The sequence below is a fragment of the Malaya genurostris genome, chromosome 2 (genome assembly GCF_030247185.1).
Source record: "Malaya genurostris strain Urasoe2022 chromosome 2, Malgen_1.1, whole genome shotgun sequence".
Lineage (NCBI taxonomy): Eukaryota > Metazoa > Arthropoda > Insecta > Diptera > Culicidae > Malaya > Malaya genurostris.
In genome coordinates this window covers 74,765,651-74,783,272 of record NC_080571.1, presented here as the reverse complement: position 1 = coordinate 74,783,272, position 17,622 = coordinate 74,765,651, and the positions used below count along the sequence as shown (strand labels likewise).

At 38.5% G+C, this 17,622-nt stretch overlaps 1 protein-coding gene across 2 annotated transcripts in view; it reads right to left on the bottom strand.

Annotated features, from left to right (window-relative positions):
- Positions 1 to 2,251: 2,251 nt before the first annotated feature.
- The window catches only part of LOC131427306 (uncharacterized), a 64,053-nt gene continuing 48,682 nt past the window's right edge, over positions 2,252 to 17,622 (bottom strand). For both annotated transcript variants that reach the window (XM_058590372.1, XM_058590371.1), the window contains exons 5-13: positions 16,257 to 16,682; positions 16,023 to 16,183; positions 15,653 to 15,952; positions 10,029 to 10,461; positions 9,859 to 9,963; positions 9,367 to 9,796; positions 9,218 to 9,299; positions 4,005 to 4,105; positions 2,252 to 3,942 (exon numbers count right to left, since the gene is read on the bottom strand). In XM_058590372.1, coding sequence (XP_058446355.1) covers positions 3,427 to 3,942; positions 4,005 to 4,105; positions 9,218 to 9,299; positions 9,367 to 9,796; positions 9,859 to 9,963; positions 10,029 to 10,461; positions 15,653 to 15,952; positions 16,023 to 16,183; positions 16,257 to 16,682 — 2,554 coding nt within the window. In that variant the 3' untranslated portion in view covers positions 2,252 to 3,426. The remainder of the gene's footprint in view (positions 3,943 to 4,004; positions 4,106 to 9,217; positions 9,300 to 9,366; positions 9,797 to 9,858; positions 9,964 to 10,028; positions 10,462 to 15,652; positions 15,953 to 16,022; positions 16,184 to 16,256; positions 16,683 to 17,622) is intronic.

The following is a 17,622-nucleotide window of genomic DNA, read 5'->3' as shown; positions in this document are numbered from 1 at the left end:
CAGGAGCAAGTGAGTAACGGGTGTACTTTTTTTCCATTAGCACTGTGGTTGTGTTAAATGCGCAGGCAACTTCGTACATGCATATTAGGAGCATTTACGCACCCATTTTACTCCAGGCGGCACTTTTGGTGTCACGGGTTGCTCAACTACAATACTATTACACTGGGGAATCTAGGTTTATTTAATTTATGCTGCAATGCTACATAATAAATCTTGCATTAAAACTTTAAACTCCACGAAATCCTACTGAAAACCTCTATAAGAGCATGTTCCTACCAAGTGAACCATTGTTTATAAAGTCTTCATAAACCTGCGTTAAAACTCCAAATTCAAGAAAATTTTGAAACCAGCTTTACGATTATTCGGGTGGAATGAATTCCACTATAAATAAACTTTCGTTTTAATAATATTTATCTTTACTATGTGTGTGCCATGTCTGCTTTGAATGCAACCAGAAAGAATTTACTAGATTTTATTTACAAGTTGGAGGCTTTTTCCGAACGTAAAAACTCCATGCGCTTTTATTTCTATCGTGAATGTATGGATAAAAATAAAAATTATAACTTATCGCCTTCGTGGCGTTAAAACTTGTGCATACGTTCTGAAAATGAATCATGAAAGTCCATCATATTTCCTCGTTTTTGCATTTCGAAGTTTATTTGATATCAATAAAGGCTACGGCAAAGAATATCATTATGGTGGCCATGAAATATTCTTAAATGCAAATTACACTTAACCTAAGAAGCAATAAATCAAATAGCCCATAACAAATGTGTCATAAATGTACTTTAGAACCCTCAAATTTGCTCTGAGGGAAAATGTCATCCAATGAACACGCGCACACACACAAAACTAGATTTATGAAAGAATTTAACTGACAATATCTTTAAAAAAATGTTTGAAAGCAATACTAAGAGTGTTTGCATGGTTTTATTGTAGTACAAATTGTTTTATTTTTAGTCCAGTTGTTAGTCTAGGTAAAGGATTTTATAGAAGCTTTAACTTTATTAGGCACAAAAAATTATTACTACAGATCATAAAACTTTGCAATATATACTTAGTTAAGAAATATGAAGGATTACGGAGACGAACTACGGGAATAACAGAAAAATGTAATATTATAAGATATTTCTAATAAATTTTTTTAATTTTTATTCCAGTTGCCAAAATATTGGGGGGGGGGGGGGTCATAGCAACTCCAATAAATCTTTAGAGGGGGGGGGGGGGGGTTAGTTGCCGCCCCTGCTCATTTGTAAGTTACAAGCGTTACATGTGTGAGATTTCGGCAGTTTTGGGTGCTACGAAGTGTTACATGCGTTACTTGTTTGTAAGCTTAAGGCCTTTACGAGACGTTACCTTTTGAAAGTTCCAGGCGTTACGAAGCGACTTAAAACTGTCGCATTGGCTTGGCTACCAGCGGGTATAAAGGTGTCCGACTGCCAGACATACACCTCAAGTGATACCACCGTATCCACCAGGATTTCAGGACAATCACTTCACTTGGGATTCACCGTGTACTGATACCGGTAATAAGGGCCTTTATGTCATTTTCATGTCATTTGAAATTCGAGTATTTATCGAGGCCAAAACTAATCACTTTACTAACTTGATAATAATTTTTTTTTTCAATCGATTGAATCAACTTATTTTCTTATTTAGTTGTTAGCTAGGAACTTTCCATTGAACTATATGTGTCCGCATAATGTGCACTTAGTCAGAAGTTATGAGCTTAAAAGAAAGCTCGGTCCAGCCATCTCCGAGAGAAACGAGTGCACACTTTTGTTACATACATGCAGACATTTTCCTATCTCGACAAACTGAGTCGAATGGTATATGACACTCGGGCCTACGGACCTCGGTTCAAAAGTCGGGTTTCACAGTAATAGCATAGCCTTTCTATATAAGGGAAAAATTACCAAAACGGACCTTCGTTGTGAATAGGATCACATTTGAATAGTTCAAGCTTTCAAGAAGAAACCAAACAGTTCTGTAAGAGATGTGGCGAAAAAATTGCGGTTTCATTAAAATAATGTGAAGCACAACACGTATACAAACGTTTAAAAGCAACGAATCCTACGCTTTTCTGGTTAGATTTGGCCTCGTGTCATTACTCGTAAGATGTTCAGGAAGTGGCACGAGGCTAATGAGATCAACTATATGCCGATAGAAAGAATAATCGACGTGATGCGCTGAATATGTGCAGCCTAGACAAAAAAGGAGATTTCTTTCGTATATCCAAACAGAGGCTAGGTTTTGTTTCTGGTTTCATAAAACGACCTCGACGCGGGGATTATCCTATTCTCTGTGAGAAGCCGCGTGTCGAGCATTTTATTCTGCAAAAGTTCTGGTGAGAGGTGATCTCTACAATATATTCCTGCTGTATAACTATGTATGTACACAGTTGTGTGGTTTATATTTTTCGCTCATCTGTCGTCTGGCTGGAACGTTTCTGAGCTTGCTATACATAACATTATCTACCATTAACGTTGACTGCTCGTAAACCTAGTTTGCTTGCTCTATATTTAAAACGCAAAAAAAAACTACCATAACACATTCCACTCTACCCTCATTTTCTTCCTGCTTCTGGAGGATTTCAATAAAATTTCGAAAGGAAAACAATCAGAATATAAAAAAAGCATGATCCTTCCTCGAAAGGGAAACAAAACGACAATTCATCATAAGACGCAAATTATTCATACATCCAATTTTCATTTGTGTCTGTACCTATGCTAGAGTTTCCGGTACCTACAGTTGGTGAAACACATCTTAACCAAAGTGAAAGGAAACTTAAATTGGCTTACGTCACAGCTAGGTTGTGTAATATGTACACGTTTGCAGAAGATATACCATTTGTTTTGTTTTGTTTTCTTCAAGCGTTCGAATTTGCTTACAAACTACTTATTCACAGATGTCTACAACAGTTTGTTTTCGTTAATTTTTATTTCAGCATATGCTACTGTCTATTTCTGTGTAATTGTTATGGTCTATGTGATTATTTAGTTCGTAATTTTGTTCTTATGTATGAGAAACTTGATAATGCCCGGCAATATGTGCAGAGATTTCTAATAACATCGTTATAGATAAAACGTTCACTTATTGTTCGTTTCGAAAAGAAACAAATCTTTTTTTTTGTTTTTGCATATGTGAAATTAATTTTAACATGGGTTATATGACTTACGACGACGCATCGTATTGCTCATATACATATATATTTCCTGCTCTTTTTGTTATTTTTCTTCCTCAATAGTAGATATACTTAAAAATCTGTCCTTATCAGTTGATAGACTTGAATGCTATCATCTAGGTCCTAATGTGTAAAAGAAGTGAAACGAAAGCGTTAGTGAAAGAAAATACAGCGCAATGATGCGAATAACTTCTGTAGCGATCGAGATCAGATAAACGGTTACGTTCGTCACCAGAACCATCCTACGTTCGACCGCGACCAGGACGGTCGTACCACTCTGGATCGTTGGGGTCATCTTCCTCGACAAACAGTGATTCGCCGGTATCGGTTTCCTCGTCATCCATCGGGTCGTCATCATCGAGCACTTGGCGCACTCCGACAAACATTCGATTCTCATCACAGCTCTTCAGTAGCTTCTCCATAATAATTTGATTTTCGACCTTCTTCGCCTGCAGCAGCTCGTCATCGTTGTCGTTACAGTCCAAATCATCGAGATCATTCTCGGTGGCCGACAGTGTTGTGGAGGTCGTGGACAGATTGGAACTAAGTGGGTTCCGGCTGTGTCCACTGCTCGACGGTGCCAAGTTTAGATTGTTCCGGTTCGCCAACAGTAGATTATTGTTCGGTCGATTCGGTCGCGTCAGTTTGTTGATGGCATCTTCCACCATGGTCAGATGATCACTCGGCATCGTCCGAATCATTTCATCGTACAGATCATCCGGCAGCGGGAACTGCAGTGATTCGTATGGTGGTACGGCCTGAAAGATACAGGTTTAGTTAGGCCGAACGACGATAGCAATACTACCTTAAAAATGCTTACCTCTTTGATATCTGGACTAGTGCTGCGTTGAATTTCGTCCCGTACTATCTTGGTTGATACAGTTCGCCTACGTTCCTTCTTGTTGAGGCTTTGATTGAGAGCTGTGAACGGGAAAGAATATCGTTTGAATTGGATAGTAGCGAACTTATAAAGGGGATAAGTATTCTATTGTACTAAGAATTGAGAACATGATTTATGGTAAGGTAATTTCATACATTATTAATATATATTCATTTACATTCAACATGCACAATTGGTCCTAATGATAATTCCCAATAATATTATGAAAATTTGAAATTATTCGAGAGTGGAACGAACAAGCGAACAATAAAGGGATTATAGACAGCGTCCGTCTGTAAAGAGCTTAGTCATCCCCATCAAGAATCCAAAGCAACAAAAAGGTTCAACTTCAATGTGAATAATGTGATGCTTCAATGTAAGTTGTTCATCGAGATGGACGCCAAGATCCTTAACGCTTGTCGATCTTCCAATCAACGATCCATCCGGAAAGTATTCACTTTTCTAACCGTGAACGTGATGACCGAGCACTTGTCGGGATTTTCAATCATACGGTTAACTTTACACCATTCTGCAAAGATTAACAATTGCCCCTAGAGAAAGGCTGCATCTTCTAAGTTGCAATAGATCTTGACATCTTCAGCAAACGATAAGCGAGGATTTTCCAGAGCAAAATTGCCATCCTTAAAGTACAGTAAAAATATTAACGGTCCGAGATTACTTCCATGTGGTATTCCGGATAATGCGAGGAACTCTTCGGAAGTGTTATCGTCTGCTAAACGACGATTCCTGAGGTTTGACTGTAGCCAACGAATGTTGTTTCGATTCGTTTTTCAACATTTCCCGAAAAAAGTGCCGTGACACTCATATGCTCCTCACTACATCGTCCAAACCGAACTCCTGTTATCGCCAACAGGATTACAATCCGGAACAAATTTTCAATATGCGTCCAGATTGCAGATGAAGCTTTAACGACCACTTTGAAAAGGTAAAACAGGCATTTAAGGCAAGATTGAATTTGCTATGTGCACTATGCAAACGACAATCAAATAAAACCGTGGTGTTCGATTCCGCTTTGCGCGTACTCTAATCAATTTTGGAACCGGCCTATAACAAAGCAATCAAGACATCAATCATTTCGGAACTACTATCTTCTACTCATTTTAGCAGCTCATACATCGAAAGTGACAGATTATTCTTTTCTCTCCGAGTGACTGAAACGATCGGCGAACCAATCAAGAGCTCCCCCCGAGTTCTATCGGAATGGAGCTAGAGACTGTATCGCGCTCCACATAAAGATCGATTCCACCATTAAGAACGATTCCACAGCAAACAGGGAAGCAGTGGCTGCTCTTTATGTTGCAACCACACTAGTACCAATGAGGTATAAAAAATTAGGATTTGAACGAACATGACATAACCTCAAAAAATTCACTAAATGAACATCATTTGATAGCTATTAGGTTTTTTTATCGTAACTGCTAAACTCAATCGGATGAACACACTTTGACAGTTCAGCGGTATTGTTTGTAAACAGATTTTTTTTTGTTTGTCTGTTGACAAACGGTTGAGAACGTTCACGGTCCATATCGCCTAAGTAGAGTTTCAAAACATTTGTTAACGATTCGATACGGTTCGTATTAGAGATTTATTAAATAAAAGTGACTAGTTGTGAAGTGTACACACTAAGATTCAATTCCGTTGTTCGGTAATGTTTTTGATGAAAACTTTCGGTAATCAATAGAAATTACCGATATTTCGGTACATGAACGTCATTTTACAAAAATTATGCCAATTTTTACCGGATAATCAGTTTTCATTACAGATTTCTGTAAATAGATATACAATTCATACGATAGTCGCCTAGTACGGTAAAACCCATACGGACGGTATGGTAAAATTATCTTCCAATAACCGAACTTCTGTAAATAATGATTGTCGTGAAAACTAACTGTCAAACAGTTGATAAAATTTTGAGTGTCTTTTTATGAACCAAATGAAAAAAATCTTGTAGAGTTCATCGAATAGATTGAGGTACAGGTGCTAAAGTTTTTAAAACATTAGAACCACTAAAATCTTTTTGTTAACTTATAGACAGAAAACAATTGTGTATCACTAGTCCACTTACTGCCTACACAAATAAATCGAGGGTAATTTCTGGTGGACTCGACGGATTGTGCAGTGTTTTGGAAGGTGCTCATAATTCCGGTCAGCCGGAACATTTGACCCATTTTTTCGTGGAATAGCCACACCACACCATAGCCACAACAGGTTGGAATTTTTTTCATTCGTTTTTGTGAATATGTGTAGATTTTTAATATTTGAAATTAAAAGAATTTTAACCAAAGGAAAACAAACAAACAAAAATTACCGAACAATCTGTTATATCCATTTGGTTTACAGTTTACGGTAGTTGTTTGACAGTTCAGCAATTTTGTAATCAGATGAACACATTTTGACAGTTCAGCGGACTGTTTGTAAACAGATTTTTGTTTGTTTGTCTGTTGACAAACGGATGAGAACGTTCACGATCCATATCGCTTAAACAGAGTTTCAAAACATTTGTGAACGATTCGATACGGTTCGTTTCAGAGATTTATTAAATGAAAGTTGCTAGTTGTGAAGTGTACAGATGATTGAGATGTGTTCCTCGATTTTGTTTAAGCTTGTTTGTAAACAGTACCGCTGAACTGTCAAGGATGAATTTTTGTTCATTTGTGACGTCATGATAAAAAATCTAATTAAGTTTTGCACGATGGCCACTCCAATGAACTACCGATGAATCAAGTTCATCTTTTAACAGTTATCAGTGGTTTGTTTACATATCTATTAATTTTTTATCGTGACGTCACAAATGAACAAGCATTCATCCTTGACAGTATATCGGTACTGTTTACAAACAAGCTTAAACAAAAATCGAAGAACACATTTCAAACAATCATCTTTACACTTTGCAACTAGTCACTTTTATTTTATAAATCTCAAAAACAAACCGTATCCAATCGTGAACAAATGTTTTAAAACTCTATTTAGGCGATATGGACCGCAAATGGTCTCATCCAATTTGTCAAAAAAAATCTCTGTTTACAAACAGTACTGCTGAACTGTCAAAAAGTGTTCATCCGATTGAGGTTAGCAGTGACGGTTAAAAACCTAATTAACATTTATTCAAATTAGAATGAACACATAAACAAACCACTGATAGCTGTCAAAATTGATTCGTTTTGTTCATTTTTGCGAGATTTTGCACGAACATTACATAACCTCACAAAAAATGAACTAATTTTAACTGCTATCACTGGTTTGTTTGTGTTCATTTTTATTTGAATACGTGTTAATGGATATGGAAGCAAACCACGAATAGTTGTCGAAATATGAACTTGATTTATCGGTAGTTCATTCGTGTCGTCATAGTGCAAAATCTAATCGGTGGTTTGTTTACGTGTTCATTCTACTTAGATTACGTCACAAATGAATTCGTAATGAGTAAACTTCATGTTTGACATGTACCAGTGGTTTGTTTACATTTCCTATAACATGTATTCAAATTAGAATGAACACGTAAACAAACCACCGAAAGATGTCAAATGATATTCTTTCAGTGAATTTTGTGAGGTTATATCATGTTCGAGCAAAGCCTAATTAGTTTTTGTAAGATGACATTACAAATGAACTCGTGATGTATAAAGTTCATGTTTGACACGTAGTGATAGTTTGTTCACATTTAAAATAACACGTATTCAAATCAGAATAAACATGTAAACAAACCCTCGTCAGCTGTCAAATGATGTTCATTCAGCGAATTTTGTGTGATTATGTCATGACATAACCTTACAAAGTGAGCTGGATTTGGGTTCTTGTTATAATCAGCGACGCGCGAGGAGGAGGCCAAAAGAAACCAAACGAACCGTCAAACGTTGAACCAAACGAGCACAGTAAATACAAAAAATTGTGAAATGATTTTGTTTAACAAGGGTCAAATTCATTTGAATTTATTGTTTTGATTATCAAATAATCATTGATCAAGAAACGTATATTCTGAACCGAAAATGTAATTAAAATTATTTCTATACTGATGAGCTTCATCTAGGATTGATTTTCAAAACTTTAATTTTTGTTTAACTTGGCTTTGAAACTCACTAACAGTTTATTCAAGGGATAATACCGTCATTTCATCTGTGACAGAAACACCTCCAATACAAGTGAACAACATGTGATTTTCACAGTTAACGGTTTTTTAAACTACAGCTTATACACGCACAAACTTCACGTGGTTGTTTTTTGTAACGATCAAATTTGGAACAGACTCACAAACTGAGATAGCTCCTGAAATCAACATTACTTTTATTCCTTCGGAAGCAATATATAAATAACTTCCATAATTGAAGTGCATTTAAAATTTGTTCTTTAATATTATAAACTTAATATATGAGTAAATATTTAGTTTTATTTCTTACGCTACACAACCTAAAATTTTCTGTTTATTCGCCGGAAAAAAAGTTTGCAAAATTCCCTTATTCATCTGTTAAGTTTGTATTTTATTAAATTAAAATAAAAAAAAAGAATTTATGGTAAATTTAGCAGCACACTTAATTTTTATTTATCATAATTTCATTTCTAGAAATTCAACCCTAATACAGACACGAATTCAAGTTTTTAAATTCGAAATCAAAGTCATTTGGAGTATATCAAGTTAGCCAAGTTGCCATAAAGCCTCAAATCGCTATGTTACACATTCACAAGAGAAATTTAGCGCTATAAAAATAGTTGCATGCATGCAAAACTTGAAAACAAACTTGGCGAAGAGCAGCTTATATTTTTAAATCTGTAACACTAGTAAGCGCATAGATATAATTGCACATATTTGGGCTATTGACATAATTTCGTCGGATACAAGACGAATAAAAAGCGTGGTGAAAATTCGAGTATTTCGCGAAAAAGAAAGAATTTTTATCCGTACTTTGGCAATATAGCCTAAGTTGTTTCGCCACCAATGTCATCTCAAGTGAGGTGACGCCAACCAGAAGGAAGAAAAAGACCGTGGAGATCCGCTGAGAACTATTATGATTTCAAAGGGGTTTACGATATAAAAAAGTTGAGAATCACTGGCTTAGAGTGTCGGGAATTGCATATTATTATCACCGCCAAAAAATAGGGTATAGTCTATAGTGGAATGTCGTTTCGGAACCACTTACCGTTCAGAACATTGGTTTCCGACAGCTCCTGTGTATCGAGCGGCATCAGCGGAGTTGACGGACATGCAGGTGATGTGTTCGACTGTAAATAGCAGAACATAATTAATCAGATCAGTCTCTCACACATAACAAAATCTAGAAAAAAATACCTCAATGTCAACCAGTGGAGTGGGCGGCGCAGGAGAAGTGGGATCCGGCGTATTAGCTCCGCTCGACTCTGCCCGACTATCGGTCCTTCGATTCGCTCGCGGTCTGCTCCAGGGAAACTTCATGTACGTTCGGAATTTTTTGCGTTCATCCTGCAGGGCACGGTCGTGCTTGATCAGAATGGTTTCCTCGGAGATATCCTCCTCGTCGATGGCTGGTAGCACGATCAAATGACCCTCGGTAAGTGATTGAGTTAAATCAGAAACCGCAGGAGGTTTCGTTGGCAGTGGCAGAGTCGAGTTGGCAGTTTCCGATGGTTTAACATCAGGAACTGCATTGTCGCCACTACTGCCTGTTTTAGTGAGTTGACTAGTTTCGCTGGTTTCCGAGTCCGGGTCTACTGATTCTTCGTTTTCGTCAACAATACGCCACCTGTTGGAAGAGTTAAGATTGAATTTCTGTTGAATAAACCAGCAAATAGTACCGCTACTTACTTTGGTGTAACAATTTCTTTGTACGGTAAGAGTTCCACCTTGTTCGCGGCTGCCATACTGTACGGAATAACGATGTTATCTATATCGTATGAGGGACGACTTTTTCTGAAAAATGAAATGAAAAATTTTCATTTTTTGACCAGCAGTGATCAATTTACACCGAAGTATACCTTTCGTTACGATGATGGTTTGGTGTTGGCGACGAATTTTTACTGCGACTGCTGCCGCTACCGGTGCCATCGTGATGCAATCCAGCCGAGTCCATATATTCGAGTCCAGAGGACGCGCCACCACCGCCAACGCTACCGACCGTACCTCCACTGTTGTATCGACTTAGCGCACTGGAACCGCCGCCGCCGCCGCCGCCGCCCCCGATGGCACCAGCTGCTCCGGGCGGTGCCGTAACCGACGAGTTCGACGATTTCCGATATTTACTGCTGGAGCTTTTGTAGTACTTGTTCGAACTGCCACCGGGAGTGGCACCGTGGCCTGTCGGACCGTAATGACTGCTACCGCTGGGATGATAACCAATTGATGATTTACGTCTGCCGCTGCCGGTGTTGGTCAGTATTAGATTTCGACGAGATTTCGATTTTTTAAGTTCTGCAATGAGAATATCGGAAGAAATAACAAATAAATATGAACTACTCTAGCTCATTTAAATGTCAAAGATAAGGAGTAGGATTTTAATAGGCCTCCTAAGATTTACGACTGTTCAAACTATAAAATTTAAAATTTTTTTCAACCGTTTTTTTAGTCCAAAGTTTGGATCCAAAAGAAACCTATCATTTTTTTTAAAGACGGTTTTCGTATAGTCCATTTTTTAAATTCTTGAGGACTTCATAGTGGAGATTCTTCATTAGAAGTACGCATTATAAAAAGCAATATCTTATATCTTTTTGGCTTGAAAAACCTAAAACTAAACCTGGGCAGTTTCTTCAAGTAAGCAATTTTGATAAAGCTTGCATCGTTTTCGTTGTTTATGTCAAACCTATTCCAACTCTGAACTCGATGATTTCGATGTTGACGATCATCCACGCGAAGGGAATCTTCGATGAGAATGAATTGAAAGCATTTATCAATAAGGGGTTGTTCCAAGACCTTGGCATCTTAGAGCTTAAAGCAGTGTGCCTTTAAAAATTATATTATTGAATAAAAATAAAGGTTTGTTCCAGACACGAACTTGTGATCTCTATGATTTGAATCCAAGAGACCTCAAATCGAATAGGGTTTGATTGACGGAAGCTATTCAAAAAATCTCGGTTAATTTTTCAAAAGGGCGTATAAGCAAGTGACAGTTTCTCTTTGTTTGCCTTATCTTCTATTAATTACCAAGCGGTTTCCACGTTTATTACTCAACTCTATACATGAAATAATACCCGAAACTTTCGACTTTCAAACAGAATAGTGATATCGAAGAAAATCTTTTCAATCACTTCACAATAATTGAAAGAGAGACTGATTGAAGAGAAACTGTCACTTGCTTATACGTCCTAATGAAAAATCAACCGACAAATATTATCAAAGTCAGAGCCTATCACGGAACACTTTCTTATGATTGCAGTTCGCTTTGATATCTAATCCGAATATGATTGTTTTGAATTGATTCTCTTCAAAATCTCAATGATTTCTCGTTGATTTGAATCAAAATTATGGTCTACCCGAACGAATCAAAGTTTCCCCCGAGACGTCAGTTTGGATATTACACTTCGGTGTAATGGCAAAAAGTGTTTGGCAAATAGCATTAACTTTACGTCTGCCTAGTGGTTTATGTTGAGCCACCAGCTCGTGCTAGCCGATCAAAATAAGCTGCTACGCACTGATGAGTCAAAGACGAAACGTAAATAACTTTGAAAATGGGTATGTGCACTTTGCATAAATTTGGGGGTTAAAAATAATCTTTTTTTTCTTCAAATTATCAAATTATTTTATATTCGAATACTCGGCGCCTTTGAGAGAAAAATCCTTCGGACTCCTTTGAGAGAAAAAATCTTGTGCTCAAAACGCGGCAGTAAAAAACAGAATGGAAAATGGCGCAGACGAATGAATCACGAGCTGTACCAAGTATACAAGCATGCGAACATTGGAAGGCTTATAAAATATGGCAGACTACAGTGAGCTGGACATGTAGCAAGAATGCCGGACGAGAGAATGGCCTACGTGATGTTCAACAGAGAACCTGGGAGAGGTCGTCGACTGCGGGCTAGACCTCGCACTCGCTGGGTATACGGAGAGTACAGAGCGACCAGAGAACGACGGCTCAAGATCGAGTATCCTGGAAAGCTAAAATTCTTTCGGTTATGTACCGAAGACGGGATGTGCACCATTAAAGCAAAGTAAACCGGAGCTTTTATAGAAGAAAGTGTAAAGATGAGCTAATTGCCTAAACACAGTGAATAGTGATGAATGTTTGAAATTCCTAGCCGTCGCGTATAGAGCGACGATGTAATTTTTTTCTAAATTGAACCCAAACTATTTCAATGTATGTAAGTTTCTGACCATAAGAACTGACTTCCATTTTTCCCAGTCCTCAGAAGTACCGAAAATCTCTTGAACTACATGGAAAAGTGTGTTTAAAATTTCAACCTAAATGATGCGTTCGATGCGATTCTAACTTTGAATCGAAACTATTTCGATTTTAAGGTATGCCAGTTTACACCCAATCAAATTTTCCTGTTTCTATTTTAAAATTCCCCAGTAATATTGCTGAAAATACAAGCCACATGAGAAAGACATCATCACAACACAAGCCGCCCTTAACACGTTGCGAGAAATGTTGGAAGAAATCGCAACAAACGCCTAATCGACGAAATGAGGATTACAATTGAGAACTCGAAACATGGAATTGTGAGTCTCTACTTGTCAACTTGCGAAACTACAACCACGCAACTTCGAAGTAGTAGCAATGCAGCGCCTTTTGAGTAGCTTCTTTCTACCAGAGCTGTTGCAACATAAACAAGCTGGGAACCGGCATCGTAGTGCTGGGTTTGATACGTCAATGTGTGACTGGGTGGAATTCTATTAACGCGAGGATGTGTAAGCAAAGCTTCAAAGGCCGTTTCTTCAACTACAACATGATTAACGTACACTGTCCTTAGGGAGTGTATCGCAAATAAGCTATCCACATACATTTGTGTTGTACGCATGTATTTGTGATGGTTTTTATGCTCAGATCACAGCATGCTGTGCGTTTGGCTGTCAGTTTTCGTTTCTTTACTTGTTTGTGCGGTTGAAATTCTGCGTTTTCAAAAGGTCGCGTATTGAAAAGGAAGTGAAAATTAAGGTTCTGGAAACATGGCTAAGTGAGAAGGGTATTATTATGCGAAAATTGGCGCAGCGGTTTGGAGTTCATCATACCATTGTTAAAACCATCATTAATAAGTCTGGGGAACACTATTCTTTGGATGAGCTACCAGGAAGAGGCAGAAAACCCAGTTCTTCCAACCCGAAGCTGGACCAGAAAGTGGTATCTCTAATCATGAAGAACAAATTAATGTCAATACGTGATTTGGCAAAAAAAAAAGCAGGAACGAGTGTCGGAATGATCCAGCGCATCAAGAGGCGAAATGACCTGAAGACCTACAAGAAGCAGAAAATCTCGAAACAAAGTGTAGAACAGAAAAAGCGAACAGCAACAAGGGCTCGGAAATTGTATTCGCATCTTTTGCAGTGTCCGGATACATGCGTTTTGATGGCCGATGAGACTTATGTAAAAGGAGGACTCGAAAACCCTTCCAGGTCCACAATACTTTACTGTCGTCGGTGGGGAAGATGTGAGAGATGCAGACAGGTCGATTCAAGTAAAGAAATTCGGTTGAAAGGTACTGGTATGGCAAGCAATATGTTCTTGTGGTTTGGAGCCACCCATTTTGTACAAAACCGGAACTATAAATGCAGAAATCCATCGATCTGAGTGTCTCCAGAAGAGATTGCTGTCTTTATATCAGAAGCAATTTAGCGTCGGTTCACTATGCCAAAACCACTCTCAATTGGCTTGTGGAAAAAGGTATAAATTTCGTTGAGATAAATCATCAATCATCAATCATCAATCCACCAAATTGCCCTCAGCTTCGACCCATCGAACGTTACTGGGCAATCGTGAAGAGGGTCTTCAAGAAGACTGCGGTGAGGCAGCTGGGAACATGCAGGAGTTCAAAAAAAATTTGGGCTCAAGTGTCCAAAAAATGCGATGCAACACTTGTCCAGAACTTGATGAAGAGCGTTCGATCAAAAGTTCGAAAATTCGTGAAGGAATACTTAAATTCCATCCGGTTTTCATCATGCTCAAGTTTAACCTCGTACAATAAATGATCAATTTTTAGTTTGAATAAAAAATCGTTTTTTCTCATAATTTGAAAGATAAATTTGTGGATAGCTTATTTTCGATACACTCCTTATGATTGGAGACCCGACGATGACAAAGAAACGTTCCATGCGAAACTGGAGGAGGTGTATTACGGTTGTTCGGAACGTGATGTGAAAATGTTCTATTTATGGGACAATTCGCGACATTCATAGCTCGGTATTAGATGAGGATTAGTCCACGGTGAAGAGTGAATCTAACGAATCTATGTTGAATCATTATTCCAGAAAAGAGCGAACTAGTGAAGTATAGTGATTTCAAGCAGGAAACAGGGTGGCAAGTCGATTGCCGATTCCAATTTTCCGTGATGCTGAAATTGTTATTTATATTTGGGGTAATCATATTTTTCCATTTTGCACTAAAATTCACGGGTTTTTTCCCAGTGAAAATCAAATTCCCGACTTTTTCCCGGTCACTTACCACCCTACTATACGATCGTCTATTCCCTATGTTAGGGGCGACACAAAACAGTGTCTGTTTTCCATGTTATAGGCGGTTGATTGTCGATCTTGTGCCAGCGTAGGACTCTAAACAAAGCTGACACGATGATCCTCCATCGAGATAGCGAGTTGGGGAAGGCCACACAAACCGCCTTCGACAAAACACACGTTATGATCAATACTGAAAAATATCTAATCTAAACAACCGAATATGCAACGAAATAAGGACTACGATTGGAAACTCTGAACCCATTGCTCAAATGGTAGGTTATACCTTCTCCCATCTATATTCTCCTGATATGTCCCAGTCCAATTACCACTTACTCCGTTAGATGACAAATAAGGCATAGTTCTACTGATTAGCACTCATATGAAGATGTCACGAAACGACTTCATTCGTGCATAGCCTCCTCAAACACTTCACACACCGGTCAAGGTACTCGAGCTGTACCAGAAAAATCATGAACAATTATAGTTAGTGATGGAGCATAGTTTGAATGATTTGTTGGTAACCATTTATTGCCAGAAAGTCGCACGCTTAGTTCAATCGAAATTCGATTGAGCCAATAACAACTACTTGAGGTTGGGATTCCTGTTATTTACAATTATTATCGAAACAAATGGTATTTCGTAGCAGAACCCATAAATTACAATCCAAACAGACTGATAAAGAACTTCATTTTATCATGAAACATTTTTTTATATATCTACAACATTAGCATGGGCTTCTGCATATCTGAACAACACGAATAACAGAAAACACAATGCTTACCAATAATCAAATAAGGAAATTCGCTTTTTCGTTAGCATTAGATTTCTTCAAAGTAGCTGATTTTCAACACATGTTCTAGTTCTTGGATTTCGTCGGTTCGGTACATAGCAGGACACTGGAATTCATCTTAACAAAATGTGCCCCTTCTTATTAACAGCATAGCATATTCTGCTCTTGTTTTTTGTTCTCTTACTGTTAAATGAGGCGTCATCTACTTACTATGATTCGTCAGTTCCTGAGAACTGTGAAGTTTGTTGTGTTTGTTGTACTTCCGCTTGCCATCGGGGCCATATTTTTTGTTTCCGCTCAGAGGCACTGCCTCATCGCCGGAGGAAAGGAACGCTGGAGTTGCACTGGAGGGAAGCGTACCACCGGCACCGGTGGACGTAGAACCGAAGCTGCTCGATTTATGTGATATACCGGCACTCCGGCTGAGCGATTTGGCGGTGCTTCGAATCATTTTGTTCTGCCACTCCGGTATTCGCATAATCGCTTCAAAGTGAATTCCCTGGGAAACGTCTAAAAACGACGATAGAAGGGTATTATTGTCGGGTAAAGGGTGTGGTTGTGGTGGCTTTAAAACTCTTACCTTCGGGAAAACTCAACACCGGGTGAAAGCACGGATCCAGCAGTGCCACTCGTTCCGATGCCGGCATCGTATCAGGTAGATCTCTGGGCGCTGTGGGGTCTTGTCGGCCGGTACACAGCGCACACGGTTGTAACGGCCACGCGCAGCCACATTTTACAGTGCTAGAAATGACAACCACAAAAAAAACATCAGTACAACGAAAGTTGTTTCTCGTTTACTTCGCTACTGCCTTACCTGGGTCGAGCTGCCTTTTTCGAAATAGTGTGCAGATTTGCAGTCTGCAGTAACTTCCGCTTGCGGAATCCATTTCGATGGAAAGGTCGCGTTCGACAACTGCCGCCAGTCTGATCGTAAGCCCCGTTCGGAGCTGTACCGCTACACGAGGAAACGTTGATGGTATCGTGAATGTCGTCCAACGGTTTGCTATTACCGGGCAGAGTTCCCCGATACCCGTTGACCGATTGCTGCGAGGGAGGTTGTGGTGGTTGCGATTGGGCACTCTCCAATGTGACGGCACCTTTGTTGATTTTGATTTTGTTGTACAGCTCGTTGTGCTGCCGGATGCGGTACTCCAGATCGGATATTTGGGCTAGCAGCCAGGTCCATCGAGCTGCCACCGAGGCACGATCCTTGGCCCATCGCCACGCCGCTCGTTTAGCTCTGCAATCGTAAGTAGAAAGCTTTATAATATTGTTCTGCATTGTGAGGAAGGATGAAACTAATGCAAATGTTTGATGAAATAATTAATTGACGAATTTCATGTCAATTCGGACACAAATGGTGACAGCACTATCTCAGATTTTAATGAAAAAATGTATTACACTACAGATTCTTCCCAAAATCGGTAAAATTTTGGAATAAAAATTCAAATCGAATCTTGAACTGAAAAAAATCGATCTAAAAAATTTAGCCAATATACAAAATTACATCTTTTTTTCCCAAGATAGGTAATTGAGTTCTTTACCAGGAAAAAACATTTACCAAGAACTTTTTCTTATCCTAACTTTTTTTCAGTGTGCTTTTTTTTTAGATCAGCGAATAGCCAGTAGTCACTGGGGGCCAGATCTGGAGAATACGGTAAATGATGAAGCATTTCGAAGTATAATTCGTTCCATTTAACCTTTATTTGTTTATTTGTCGTCAATCAAAAGTAGACCATAAGGGTAATTACAATAATCGTCTTAAATTAGTAAACTATTCTAAATAGATCACTTAATAATGTATAATTTATTATGAGTTAAATAATAATAATTGGCTTACCGAATCGAACTGAAATATTGTTTTAGTTTGTTTTTTGACATAGTGAAATCGACTGCTTCTGAATGCTTGTTGTATACAGCCATCAATTGATTTATTGGCCCATTTTTTGCATAGTTTGTTCGCTGGTGGTTTGTAATAAAAATATTTCGATTTCTTAAACGCCGAGATGGTATGTAAAATTTTAGTTTGGACAGGAGTTGACTGGAATCTATGCGATTCGAGACATCGTTGCCCTCGACTTGTTAATCGGTAAATTGTCTTGGTGAAACAGTGGTCTTTTCTTCGACATATGAGGTCGTTCTTCGTTGACTTTTTTTTGCATTCAAACCATCTAATAACG